The sequence below is a fragment of the Alnus glutinosa genome, chromosome 11 (assembly GCF_958979055.1).
Source record: "Alnus glutinosa chromosome 11, dhAlnGlut1.1, whole genome shotgun sequence".
In the NCBI taxonomy this organism is placed as follows: Eukaryota; Viridiplantae; Streptophyta; class Magnoliopsida; order Fagales; family Betulaceae; genus Alnus; species Alnus glutinosa.
In genome coordinates, this window is record NC_084896.1 from 7,290,643 (window position 1) to 7,305,530 (window position 14,888).

The following is a 14,888-nucleotide window of genomic DNA, read 5'->3' on the forward strand; positions in this document are numbered from 1 at the left end:
AAATGATGAAGAAGAAAGGAAGAGAAAGTATTCGATAGAACGAGAGTGAATCAGGAGATGAAATCTGATCTCATTGAATGAATGACCTATTACAACTGAAAACTATATTTATACAAGAGAAGAACAAATGATAAACTTATATGTGTATAACTAATCTGAACTGACTAACTAACAATCTAACAGATTAACTAGAACTCTAATCTAATATCTGATAGGCCCCCTCTAGAGGAATGGAATAAGTTTATTACATTCATCTTTGACAATAAGTCCTGAAAAACAGGTCTATGTTGAGCTTTAGTTAGAAGATCAGCAATTTGATGAGCAGACTTGACATGAAGAGTGTGAATCATCCCTTGATCAATTTTGTCCCGAACAATGTGACAATCTATTTCTGTGTTTTGTACATTCATGGTAAACCGGGTTGGCTGCAATGTGTATAGCAGCTTGACTGTCACAAAAGATCGAAGCTTCATGCGAATGAGGAAGCTGAAGTTCTTTGAGTAAAGCAAGAAGCCAAGTTAACTCACAAGTAACCGAAGCCATGGATCTATACTCTGCCTCAGCAGAGGATCTAGAGACAGTATGTTGTTTCTTAGATTTTCAGGAAATCAAAGAATTTCCTAAGAAAACCCAAAAACTTGTAACTGATCTATGAGTGTCGGGGCATCCAGCCCAATCTGAATCACGAAAAGCTTTCAACTTGAGATCAGAATCAAAAGCAAAAAATATTCCCTGACCAGGAGAAGATTTCAAATATCTTAACACCCAAAAAGCTGCATCCGTGTGTGGTTTACAGGGAGAGTCCATAAATTGACTCAAAAGCTGTACTGAGAAGGAAAGATCAGGTCTAGTAATGATTAAGTAAACCAAGCGACCAACCAAGCGACAATAATTGGAAGGATCAGACAGCAACTCACCATTAGTGCGAGATAATTTAAGGTTTGGATCCATAAGAAAGACAACTGGTTTAGCACCCAGAACACCAGAATCTTCTAAGACTTCCAAGGCATACTTCCTTTGAGAAACAACAATGCCCTTGGCACTGTGAGCCACCTCCAAACCAAGGAAGTATTTTAATGGACCAAGATCCTTAAGGCTGAAAACACAATTAAGAAAAATAGTTAGTGCAGAAACTTCTTCAACATTGTTACTTGCTATGACAATGTCATCTACCTGAACAAGTAGAGCAATGAAAGATGAACCCTTTGTTCGAGTAAAAAGTAAATAGTCAACCTTTGATTGTGTGGAGCCATGGGAGATCAAAGTAGATGAGAACTTGACAAACCATTGCCTAGACGCCTGCTTAAGACCATAGAGAGATTTCTGCAATTTTCAGACTTTAGAGGCACTGTTGCTATCATAACCAGGAGGAAGCTCCATATAAATTTCTTCAAGCAAATTGCCATGAAGAAATGCATTGTCGACATCAAGCTGATTAAAATGCCATTGCTTGGCTGCAGCAAGAGCAAGGAGGCACCGAACTGTAGTAAGCTTGGCAACGGGAGAGAATGTATCATAGTAGTCTAACCCTTCACATTGGGTGTATCCTTTGGCCACTAAATGGGCTTTATAGCGTTCAACTTCTCCATTGGCTTTAAGTTTCACCTTGTGACGACCCCTTTTTCTTTTTTTTTCTTTTTTTAAATACAAAACATTTCATAAACATTAGTCCCTTTAAAATATAAACGGATCTTTACAGTGGCATGACGATATGTCGCTCAGCCAACAAATGGCACATGCCCCATATCATGTACCCATTAATCAGAGTATAACATCTATCTATTTGTGCAGCAAAAAACATAAACCTAACTAGCAGAAATCATAACATAATCTTTTATCATAAATAATCATACACAAAGAGCCATATTACACGTATTTGTTTAAGTCTTTCCTCATAATAAATACATATCAGAAATGGCTTTACAAAAATAAGTGACACAAACGTCACAAGCCATAAACCAAACCTATAAACAAGTAGACAACCCATGGTCCACCAATTACGACTGTTGCGGCGTGCTTCAGTCATAACATTCAAAGTACCCTTCTACAATGCTATCAACTACGACCGGAATACCTGCAGCCAAAGGAACATCATCTATACGGTTGTGGGGGTTTGCCACATCCGTATAGGTAGAATTATGAGCCCACCATCTTAGCATAAATAAATACACTAAGACCTCAGAGATATACTATTCACTGAGTTTTCACAAAGAACCAACTTTTTCCTTTTTTGTCATGCGTACACTATAACAGCTACCAATTTTATAAACTTTTGTTTAAAAATCCTCATAGTTGATATAGCATACACCGACAATTAAAAAACATTTAAACGTACTAGGTAGCTAATATTATACGTAGAAGATTCGATGTAGAAAACAATGACATTTAAATCATGCAACCATCCGATAGAAATATACATAGGTTCTTTCCCATATAAAACTCTTATGCATACTAATACGTCTAGCAAAACTACAATATATTTATCCTGAAAACATCACACAATTTAAACAATGCTATGCATGCTCATGATAGTCTTTTTGTTCATTATGAGCCTACGCTCTCTTTGTTATTATGAGCCTCACGCTCTCTTTTTTATTATGAGCCTCACGCTCTCTTTGTTATTATATGTTCGTGCTTTATACTTTACAACTCAAACTCTATACTCCTATTCTTTACATATCATGCTTTCTTCAAATACAATAAACCAATCAACATGAAATTTTTCATCATTTTTCTTTGCATAATTAAAATCTCAACTGTAGTACATATTCAGACACTTTAAATCATTTCAAAGCCTTTCATTCATGCATCATTTCATAACATCATTGATATTTCAACATAATTGAAATTACTTAAAACATTTAAAGCATACATGTTAACATATCGTCGGTTCAGTAGAAAATCATCTATCATTTGCATTTCTATAAAATACGAAAAATATCTTTTCTCAGTGAGTAGAATACTCACTTGGCTGCATTGGACTCTTGACTCGAATACTCCTCATGTTCTCGTTACTTGAACTCTACATTATAGAACAAGTCTACGTCTCCAATCACGACACAAGCCTGCAAACATTGGTAACATTAGACTATGCTATTGAACCTAAACTCTATGGCACATAAACTACCCGCTTAATTACACGTCTCGTCATTCACTTCTAAAGCTATCTAGATATCTTAAGCTATTATTAGATTAGTCATTAGTTATAGGGTTGTGTCCTATCTTGTTTATTTATTATTATTATATCTTATTGTCATTGTTAACCCATTAATGACTAGTTACTTATTTACTAAGTTAACAATATACATTTAACCTATATATATATATACACAAACACACACACACATACAACGCTTAACTTAATTCGATGACACATAAATATCATGCGTGCTTGTATAGGTGGATTAGTTACTATGTTGCCACATAATGGACTCATATTACATTTATGCGTTCCTATAAGCTTATTAACTTATACTTATTAACTTAGGGTTATTTGGGTAGTTTACATCATAATATTTGTCTCTTATGATATTAGTCTTAGGCTCTAAGTCTATATCTTAATTTCTTCCTTACCTTTAAACACCATTGTTATTATATTCAATACTTTTATCTTTTATTAGTAACTAACCATCTAGGTAGTTTAGATTATAGAACATAAATCTTCTATAACATATCAATTTAACTACTCATTTTAGATTAGGTTACAATCATATATATATACACACACTAACGCTTGAGGCATATACATAGATTTTCTATTAAAACCACATAGAAATCCATCTCATAATAATAAAATCTCATATACCATTGAACTCAATTTATTTACATAATGGCAATGGTATATTTTTCCTCTTAAAACCTCTAAATAACTAACCAATTTCATCGAATTACTAGCCCAAAATCAGATTTGGGTTCCACTTAAAACACCCATAAAAATCGCTCATTAACTCGATCAAAGCCCGTAGCCATAAACTCCATCAAAGTCCCTCCAAATCAGCCCATCCAAATTACTCCGTAACAACCACTCATTCACAACCAAATTCCATCAACAATTGACAATAAATAAGCTCTATAGAAACCAATCCTACAATAACCCAAATTCAATATCAATCCAACCATTAAATTCAATCTTCAACAACAAAATACACTCATCAAAGCTCCAACTAAACATCATCAAAAACACCTCCCTAAACTACCACCAAAACTATCCATTAACACTACCAATACACACACAATACTCCATAAATCCACATACATATATTCAGCCATCCTCTCCAAAATCAAAATAAAACCCTAGGTTTTCATCTCAAACCAAAACCCCAAAAATCATCTAACCACATACCCACAAATCCAACTTCCAATTTCCGATTTAACCAAAATACACCCATTAAAATTGCATCTAAAGCCCCCAAAGAAATTTCAATATTAATTCTGCCGAGACCCCAAAGAAGAACAACAATTCCGCAAACATACCCATAGAATTTATCCAATCGGTTGCTACAAAGACCTAAAGGGAAAATCCATAAATTTTAACCTAAAAAGAACCCTAAATTCGGACCTCTCCAAGAACATAGCAACCCAATCAACAAAAATCATCTAAATCAAATCCCATAAAATCCATACCCATTTTCGGATTCAACCCAAAGACATAGACAACATTAAACTCTAAGAAACCCATTCGGTATTAGAACAAACTCATGGAAATCTAAAGCAATCTAAAACACCCAAATATTAAATCCAAAACACTTAGAATAATCCAAGAATTTGCTTGAAAATTATCTATTAAAACAAAGCCCAAGAACCACTGGAATTTCGCCGGATTTCGCACCTCCAAACCGCTGGAATTTGAACCTTCAGCTCCGCCGGCGTCGACCACCGCTGACCCGCTGCCGACCGGACCACCAGAAGTATCGGGTCCAACTCGGGTCTCTCCTTCATCTCTCCCGATCTCACTCTCAATCTCTTGGCTTTATCTGTGTGTTCGGGCGAAAACGAGAAATAGGAAGGAGGAAAACGAAAGAGAGAAGAAAGAAAGAAAGAGGAAAGAAAAAGAGAAAAAGAAGAAAGAAGAAGAAATCAAGTGTGCGTGAGGTTGGGGGGAAGAGAGAAAAGGAAAGAAAGAAAAAGGGAGGGGCTGCTGCTGTCCACCGAAAAAGGGCGAGAAAAAGAAAAGAAAAGAAAGGAAAAAGGAAGAGAAAAGGAAGAGAGAGGGTGAGTGGGACATGTGTCCATGTGTGAGTGGTTGGGAGAAGATAGTGTTATCTTCTCATAGCCAACGAAATGCAGACACATGGTAAAGAGGATTACATTTTATTTAATGCCCCAACTTATGTAAATTACATTAGGATCCCATTTTATATTATTTCTATCATTTTAGAATTAATATTTAACCCCATATTTATTTAAACCACACTATAATATTATTATTCTTTCTATTATTTTACCTTAGGCTTAATTTATTTTGATAACACTATTATTATTATCTAGAATACAATTATTAAGCCCATCTATTAATGAATACAATTTACTAATTGATAAATCTCCTATTTATTTTCTTGGTCTTTACAACCTTGTACAGCCATTTACACCCAATGGGATGTTTGTTGGGTGGAAGATCAATAACCAGCCAAGTGTTGTTGGCTTCAAGAGTCCTGATCTCAGTAGCCATAGCAGCACGCTAGTGAGGAAATTTTACATACATAAATGTTTATAGTTGATGGAAAGATCATGGTAATCAAGAACAGAAGAAATATCATGTTGCTTACCTGAAAAAAGTCTTGTAGAACTGATTGGAATAGTAGACTGAGTTGCTAGATTACAATGATAATGCTGTAAGTATCCAGGCCTACATCTAATCCGAGTTGAATGTCTAATAGGAGGATGAGGAGATGATAAAGAGATATCATGACCAGATTGTCTAATAGGACGAAGAGAGGGCAGAGACATATCAACAGGGATATCATTAGGAGAAGAAATATTTGATGAAGGAGGATTAATATTGTGATCAGATATAGGGTTTGGAATAACAAGACAACCATCAAAATTAAAATTTGTAAGAGTAGAAGCAAAAGGGAAACACATTCTCATGAAAAATAACATCACGAGAAACAAACACAGATTTAGAGACCAGATCAAACAGTTTGAATCCTTTAGAATTAAAAGGATAACCAATGAAAATACATGGTCTAGCTCTAGCATCAAATTTTGACCTATTTCGATTAAGTGTAGAAGAGAAACACAAACAACCAAAAACCCTTAAATGAAGATAAGAAGGCAGCTTTGAGAAAAGTATCTGATAAGGAGATTTACTTGAAAGGTTATGGGTAGGAATTATGTTGATAATGTGGGCAGATGTTAAAACACATCTCCTCAAAATTGTAGAGGTAAATGAGATTTAAGTAAATGTTAATGTTTCCTCTCCACAACTGAGTTTTGTTGTGGAATTTCAACACAACTAAGCTGATGTAATATACCTTTTGAAGAATAAAACTCAGGCATACAAAATTCAGCACCATGATCAGAACGGATTGCTTTAATCTTGAGTTGAAACTGAGTTTTAATGAGATGATAAAAAAGATTGATGCAAATTTCGAACTTGAGATTTAGATTGTAATAGGTAAATCCAAGTGAAACGACTAAAATCATCCACTATTGTAAGAAAAAATAAGAGCTGCCATTTATTGATTGAAACGAAAAAGGTCCCAAAATATCAACATGAATCAGTTCAAACATTGAGGTTGAAACAGATGTACTTATTGAGAAACTAAGTCTACATTAGCGAGCTAAAGGACAAACTGTACAACCAGTAGTGGATTTACAAGGAATAGAAGAAATGAAATCATGCAACAAAGACTTTCTGGACTGAGACAGATATCCTAAACGAAAATGCCAAACATCGGCAGAAACAGTTTTAACAGTACTAGAAACTAATGCTTTCACAGAATCAGAAACATAGGCAAAATTAATAGCAGGAGCACATACAGAATCAGAATAGTAGATGCCTTGGACAATTACAGCAAATGGAACAAGCCACCCTGCTCTCTACCTATTCCAATCATCCTCCAAGTGTGCCAGTTCTGAATGAAACAAAAACCAGCAATAAAAATAAGACAACAATTGATATTTTTGATCAATTGACTTGCAGAAATCAAATTGAAAGAGAATGAAGGCATACAGAGAACATTTGTGAGAACTAGATGTTCGGAAAGTTTTACTGTGCCGATGTGTGTTACCTCAACAAAATGACCATTAGGTAATTTAGGTAGTTTAATTTGATGAGAAACAATTGCAGTAATAGAGGTGAATAAAGAGACAGAGCTGATCATATGGTCAGTAGCTCTGGTATTGATGATCCAAATATGATGAAAAGTTTGAATTTTAACATATGAATTACATGAAAAAACATAATACTTCTTTTCTAAAGGAAAATAAGCATAGGTGAGTGGTTTGAGATTACCTGCCATATTTGAGAAAATAAGGTCCTGTGAAATTGTAGCAATAGCAGTAGCGGCAGAAGTACTTGCTGGAGAGGCACTGGGAAGCTCATGTGGCTTAAGCAACGCAAGGAGCTGTTGGCATTGCTCCTAAGTTGCAGATAGCTGGACTGGATCATGAGGCTGAGCTGAATTCTGAACCTGATGTGCAGAAAAATTTGCAGAAGTATTTGCAGGAGCAGAACCAGCAAGGCGTGGTTTGTTGAACTTGAATCCCGGAGGGAATCCATGTAACTTGTAGCATTTTTCAACAATATGGCCATAAAGACCACAGTGAGTGCAGAGCGGTCTTTTCTTATGAACATTGAATTGTTTGGAAGGTCAAGTTGATGAGGAAGTGTCAGCCTTAAATAACAAGGTTGCAATGAATGAAGAAGAGACAGTTCTCTTTGCCTCTCTTCTTGAATTACAAGAGAAAATACCTTATTAATAGGAGGCAAAGGATCGACCAAAAGGATTTGGCCTTTAATATTAGCAAAGGACTCGTGTAATCCCATAAGGAAATGAAATACATATTCCTGATGGTGATTATCAACAAGAACCTTCGATCCTCCACAGGTACAGTTAGAGACTGGACGAAAACTCAGCAGTTCATCCTAGAGTCCCTTCAACTGTGTATAATACACTAACAGAGTTGTTTCCTTGTGCCAGAGTAGAAATTTTCTTTTGTAATTGAAAAATTCTAGGACCATTGCTTTGTGAATAGCGTTCTCGCAAATCGGACAACATAGCATAGGCGAAATCAATGAAGATTATGCTATTTGCTATTTTTGTGAAAACCGAGTTCAAGATCCGCGATAAAACCATCCTGTTACACCGCACCCAAGCAAGAAAGGAAGGTTCGTTAGAAGATGGTTTGAGAATAGTACCTTCAATGAAACCGACCTTGTTCTTGGCGGTTAAAGCCATTTCCATGGAACGACGCCATGTGCTGTAGTTGTCGCCATTCAACGTCTGAGAAACGAGCACCGTGCCTGGACTGTTGCCTTGGTGAAGGAAGAATACATTTGCAAAATTCTCATTCGAGATTGGAACGGAAGTAGCGGAAGAATCACTCATGTTGGAATGCTATGATACCATATCAGTTTCTCAATATGCAGAGAAATGATGAAGAAGAAAGGAAGAAAGGAAGAGAAAGTATTCGAGAGAATGAGAGTGAATCAGGAAATGAAATCTAATCTCATTGAATGAACTATTACAACTGAAAACTATATTTATACCAGAGAAGAACAAATGATAAACTTGCACGTGTATAACTAATCTGAACTAACTAACTAACAATCTAACAGATTAACTAGAACTCTAATCTAATATCTGATATTAGCCTTTAAAAAGTGATCAGCCACCTCATAAGAGTGGTCGGGGTCTCAGTAAGTTCGGAAGTCGCCCGTCATTTCACCCTTTGAAAGAGTTTTGTTGGTCATACAATTAATACTACTAAAAGATATGTTTTTGAAGAAAATGGTTTTTTCTTTTAGTTAAAAAAAAAAAAAAAAAAAAAAAAAAAAAAAAAAACATTAAGTGTCTGATTTGAGGCCTAATCCAAGTAACGAAAATGTATGTGATTTGATGGACTCCGTTGGCCATGCCACTTACCAGGGAGGCATGCCAGGAATATGCTCAAGAGATGGTAAAACTAGCTTACAAGTTAATGGAACTTGTGGCCCTCAGCCTAGGCTTGCCAGGAGATAAGTTCCATGGATTTTTCAAAGACCAAACAAGCTTTATGCGGCTCAATCACTATCCGCCTTGCCCTTCCCCTCACTTAGCACTTGGTGTTGGTCGACACAAGGATGTTGGTGCCTTAACCATCCTTGCTCAAGATGATGTTGGAGGATTGGAAGTCAAGCGCAAAACGGATGGAGAGTGGATTCGTGTCAACCCCACCGCAGATGCTTATATCATCAATGTTGGTGACATCATTCAGGTACCATTTTCAATCTCCAAATAATTCAGGTTTTGTTAATAGCCAAGATTTTGCTGTTAATTACCCAATGAACCATTTACAAGCAAATTCCTCGGCAAATTTATAATATTGTCATAACAGGAAATGAGTGAACTTTGACAAAAGAAAAGTAATCTACAATGTCTCAATACAAGCAAGTATATCTCTTTTTCTCTATGTAGACCATACATGCATGCTGATGCATACATGTATCCAAATTTATTGATATAATTACTGGTCCAACTAAGATTACTATACATATATGTAAACTGTTGTCTTTGGAGGCAATTTTATTGTTGGCCAGTTTCACATAAGGAATGGAAATTATTCAGGTTTGGAGCAATGACAAGTATGAGAGCGTCGATCACAGGGTGGTGGTGAACTCAAAGAGGGAAAGGTTCTCCATTCCATTTTTCTTCTACCCGGCACACTACACCATGGTTAAGCCCTTGGAGGAGCTGACAAATGATCAAATGCCTGCTAAATATAGGGCATACAGCTGGGGAAAGTTTGTAACTACCCGAAAGCAAAGTAATTTCCGGAAGCTCAATGTTGAAAACCTCCAAATCTATCATTTCAGGATACCAGAGTAAGCTGATTGGAGGCAAGTATTATTATGCATTGCCAAGCAATAAATTTCAGCTTCTTGTAGTACTATGTTATACATAAGCATTTGAGACTTTGGAAGTATGATGTGGTTCATTGCAGAGATAAGCAATGCTGTAAATAAGAATAATGGAATATGCTTCAATATTGACTTGCCTCTTAAAATCATTTGCGTTATTATTTATGACATAATAATACGTTGGCTGGTTTCCAGCGGAACACACTTCAAGGGAATTAGATTATGTAATGAAAAACAAGATAATAATGAGAAAAGTTAATGCAGAATTTTTGCAAAAAAAAAAAAAAGAAGGAGCAAATCAGGGGAGAAAAGCAAAGCAAAAAAACAGGGGAGAGGAAGAGAAATTTTCTGAACTTGGTCTCTACTTATTTTCTCGGTTCTTTTTTTACACATTCAATTATTTTCCAGCAGCTTCTACATACAAAATAAAGAGAAGCCTTTTCACAAACAAGTTTCTAGAATACTACGTGGGTCCACAACATACACACATTTTCACCTACCACAAGCCAAGGTTAGCAAAACACAACCAAAGTAAAAGATAACTACTCATAACACATTAATTGGTAACATTCTCCCCTTTAATGCTTGATTGCAATGTATCTGGTACTACTGTGGTAAACTAGATTCTTTGCCATTGCTATAGTTGATTTGTTGTCACAATGCAAGTATCAGCTTCTTCTTGTTTTTCACCAATATCTTCAAGGATTCTTTTTAACCAAATAGCTTGAGATGTTGCTTTTGCTGTTGCTGTTGAGACATATTTTGCTTCTGCTGAAGATTGAGCAACTAATTGTTGCTTCTTTGAGGACCATGAAAACACATGATCCAAGTGAAAAGGCATAACCTGAGGTGCTTTTCATATCATAAATACAACCACCTCAATCACTATCACAAAAGTCAAGAAACTTCACAATGGATCTTCCACAATATCTAATTCCATTACTTGTGGTGCCTTGGATGTATCTAAACACTAGTTTTGCTGCTGCAAAGTGAAAATGACTTAGAGAATGCATGAACCTTGATAGAAAACTTGCTGCAAACATGATATCAGGTCTTGTTGTTGTGAGATATAGCAAGTTTCCAACCAAACTTCTATAGAGAGTAGCATCCACCTTTTTTCTCCCACTTTTTTTCTCCCATCTTCTTTAATTTTTCATTGACAACAAGGGGTATAGCCATTGGTTTACAACCAAGCATTTTGAATTTTTTCAGAATTCTTTCCGCATACATCTTTTGAGAAATAAATGCCTCTTCTTGGTCTTGATATACTTCAATACAAAGAAAGTAGTGTAGCAGCCCCATGTCACTCATCTCATACTTGTTCATCATATATTTCTTGAATTCTTCAATCATTTTAGTACTACTTCTAGTCAAAATCAAATCATTAACTTACAATACAACAATAAGCAAATCAACTTTACCTTGATGCTTTGCATACAAGGTTGGCTCACTCTTGCATCTTTCGAAACCACTTTCATTGAAATAGTTGTCAATGTGGCTATACTATACTCTAGGAGCTTGTTTTAGCCCATATAAAGCTTTTCACTAGCTTGTATACTTTTTCTTCTTTTCCTTGGATGACAAATCCTTGAGATTGCTCAACATACACTTCTTCCTTCAACTCTCCATTTAAAAAAGCGGATTTGACATCAAGTTGATACAATAACCGACCATTTTGAGCTGCTAAAGAAATTAGAGATCTTACTATATCCAAGCAAGCTATAGGAGCAAAAGTTTCATGAAAATCAACTTTGGGCTGCTGTGAGTGCCCTCTTTCAACTAGCCTTACTTTGTTTCTTTGAACTGACCCATCTACTTTGTATTTTACTTTGTAAATCCACTTCACATTGATAATTTATTTGTCTTGAGGTCTGTCAACCAACTTCCATGTTTTGTTTTTCTCAATAACTTCAATTTCATCTTCCATAGCTTTTCTCCAAATCTCTTCTTTCACTGTTGGTAATTGACTCGACTATGTGTATTTTAAATTTATATATTTTACCACTCGTAATAATACAAATCAATTGAACTATAGTAAGGGTTATTGATGAGTACCAAATATTGTGTATTTGGACCCCTTAATTTACATTAGTTAAACCTTTAGCTTTGTTATTTTCTAATGCTTTGGTTAGTTTTAGTGTTTTTATATTTTGTAGGACAATAAGAGAGAAATGATACAATTCAAGCAAAATACAAGGAAATTCGGATGTAGCAGACCAGTACATTTAGACTGATCATAACAGGACCAAAAGATATCCTTTTTGGGAGTTTCTTAGGTCTAAATTGAATTTCAAGATGTCAACTTTCCAACGCAACAATTTTCAGCCAATTCGGAGATGCGTGGAAAAAGATATGACTGTTTGAATTTCAGTCATCGGATCATCCCGAAAATCCGGAACCATCTCTCTTATTATTTTTCTTTTGCTTCATCCCTTGTCTCCCCAAAGCTAGAGCCAATACTCGTTTTTCTCCACATTCTCAGCCACTTAATCACTTTTTTTTCCACTCAACATCATTCCATAAAACACTCACCACTCATTCCATAAAACACTCACCACTCATTCCATAAAACACTCACCACTCATCTCTCCACTCATACACCCACTCACCCATTCCACACAAACCACTTGGCTATAAAAGGAGACCAAGGCTGAAAATCAAAAGAGGAGAGGAGGCATGAGCCTCTTTGTACATAACTTCTTGCTTCTCTTCTTCTTGTAGCTTATTTCTTTCCTTTTGCAACTCTTTGATTTTTATGCTTTTAATGTTTTAAGTTGTAGTTATTTTATCATGTGTAGCTAATATTTTCGTTTGGGGTTGAGGATGAAACCTCACCATTGAAGAGAAACCGAGTTTTCTTGCTTGTTCATGCTATTTGAGTTTATGGGTTTGATTTCTCATTGTTCTACTTCGATTTTCTTGAAATGATGTTTTGATATCTCTTGTGGTTTCCGGATACAAGTGATGATGTGGAATAAGTTTCATTAAATCGGTTGCTTGGTTTTTCATCTATCAAAACATTGGACATTCATTGTGCGTCGTTTGACTAATACATTGTTTTATCGGTTCGAATGAAGATATCCATTGTGATTGAATGATACATTGGATGTTTGGATTTCAATTGGTACTCTTTGTGATTTGTGCTATGAACGAAATCATTGAATGATCTAAATGATTTTTGAAGCAATGTAGAGCATACCTAAGATTTATACGTGACAACCTCGAATAAGTGTAATGAGCATGAGATTAGGTTGATATGATTTGGTGAGTGTGGATTCCAAAACCCTAGACCCCTTTATCTTCATTATTTTTGTTCATGTTTTCTTTTATCAAAAACCCCTAAATTTGGAACTAGGTTAAAATAGGATTAGTTTGAATAGAGATTAATTTTCGCAACATAATTCCCTGTGGGATCGACCTCGCACTTGCATAACGCTATATTGCAAAACGATTCGTGCACTTGCGAGTAACTATTTTAAAACACATCAGTTATCGAATCACAAGATTGGGGGATTGTTTTGCGTAACGGGATAGTCAAGGAAACTGTATTCAATCTAACTTCAAACAAGAAAAAGATAAAAGTTGTAGAATTGAAGTTACAACAAGTAAAGTGATAAAAAATAAAAAATAAATAAATAAATAAATAAATAAAAAGAAAGAGAAAATGAAAACAAACTTAAAAGAAAACTTAAGATAATGATCGATCTTATCAAATCCTCAACCAATGGAATGCTTAAAGTCTAAACGGATCTTCCTAACATGCATGATATGAGCACATAATAGGTGTCAACCATACGACAACCTTGACATGAAAATATTTTCGTTAAGACGTAATAATAGAGCACTTAGTTTCATATCAAACACTAACCATGTAAAGATTTAAACTACAACCAAAAACAAAAAAAAAAAACAAAAAAAAAAAACAAAAACAAAAACAATTACACTACCAAAGGTTTGGGGAATTGATGCTCCTTAACTTACTATTCTATGAAACATCCTAATAAGCATACACAATATATGAACACCATAGTTAGGCCACAATTGTAATGTCTGAGGCATTATTTAATGATTAAAGTATAAATATTTGAGTAAATAATTGATTAAACTTAATTAGGTGTATTAAAAATGCAAGAGAATATTTTTAAAGTCCAAAATAAATTATGGGTTTAAGTTTGGAAACCCTAATTTGATGGGTTAAATTAATTTGAGGGTTTTTAAAGTAATTAAAACCTAGATTGTTAATTTGGGGATTAATTGTGGTTATTGTGATGATTAATCCCAAATTAGCTATAAGTTTTATAAAAAGAGATTAGTGAAAATAATTTAGGGCTAATATTATTATAAAAATATTAGTGAAGATAATTTAGGAGCTAGTGAAATTAATTGCGTATTAGTAATTAATATTATGAGTAAATAGTTAATAGTGATTTTAATGTCTAACCCTTAGTAAATACTTTGGGCTAGTATTATTTGAGTTTAGTTAGTGTTTAGAATTTATGGATAGATGTTTGAAACCCTAGAAATTCTATGGGTTTTCCATGGATTAGCTCTTTGGCAATTTAAGAGTTAAATGTGAGTCTAATGTTAGAAAATGTCAAGTAATGTGCAATGTATTATTTTTCAGTGACTCATTGCAAGGTGGTGTCTAGGAAACCTAGTACTTAATATCCGTGCAGCCAAAGTGATAGTCTACTCACTGAGAAATTATTATTTTTATTTATTATAGAATTGCAAAATATATATATAGTTTTATAAATTTGAATTGATTGTATGTTGAAATATTTGTTTTAGTGGATTTGACTAGTTTCAATTATGTTCAAATAAT

The 14,888-nt window shown here is 34.8% G+C and overlaps 2 protein-coding genes across 3 annotated transcripts in view; one reads left to right on the plus strand and one right to left on the minus strand.

The window, feature by feature from the left end:
- The window catches only part of LOC133882896 (protein DMR6-LIKE OXYGENASE 2-like), a 28,253-nt gene that overhangs the window by 1,108 nt on the left and 12,257 nt on the right, over window positions 1-14,888 (plus strand). The window contains exons 2-3 of one of the 2 annotated variants that reach the window (XM_062322130.1): window positions 9,093-9,420; window positions 9,771-10,191. The exons of the other annotated variant lie outside the window; for it this stretch is intronic. Of the exons in view, the coding sequence (XP_062178114.1) occupies window positions 9,093-9,420; window positions 9,771-10,031 (589 nt within the window). The 3' untranslated portion in view covers window positions 10,032-10,191. Of the gene's footprint in view, window positions 1-9,092; window positions 9,421-9,770; window positions 10,192-14,888 lie in introns of those variants that run through there. 2 annotated transcript variants of the gene reach the window in all.
- On the minus strand, window positions 73-3,067 carry LOC133882897 (uncharacterized mitochondrial protein AtMg00810-like). Its single transcript, XM_062322133.1, has 3 exons — window positions 2,968-3,067; window positions 1,234-2,095; window positions 73-1,096 (listed from the first exon to the last, which is right to left on the minus strand). The coding sequence occupies exons 2-3, from the start codon at window positions 1,251-1,253 to the stop codon at window positions 601-603; spliced, it is 516 nt and encodes a 171-aa protein (XP_062178117.1). The 5' UTR covers window positions 1,254-2,095; window positions 2,968-3,067; the 3' UTR covers window positions 73-600.

Excerpts from the sequence above, each read along its gene's own strand:
- LOC133882897 (XM_062322133.1), bottom strand. The coding sequence starts at position 1,253 with ATGGCTCCACACAATCAAAG. Across the intron at positions 1,097-1,233 it reads ATGGCTCCACACAATCAAAG|CCTTAAGGATCTTGGTCCAT; the intron begins GTTGACTATTTA and ends TTGTGTTTTCAG.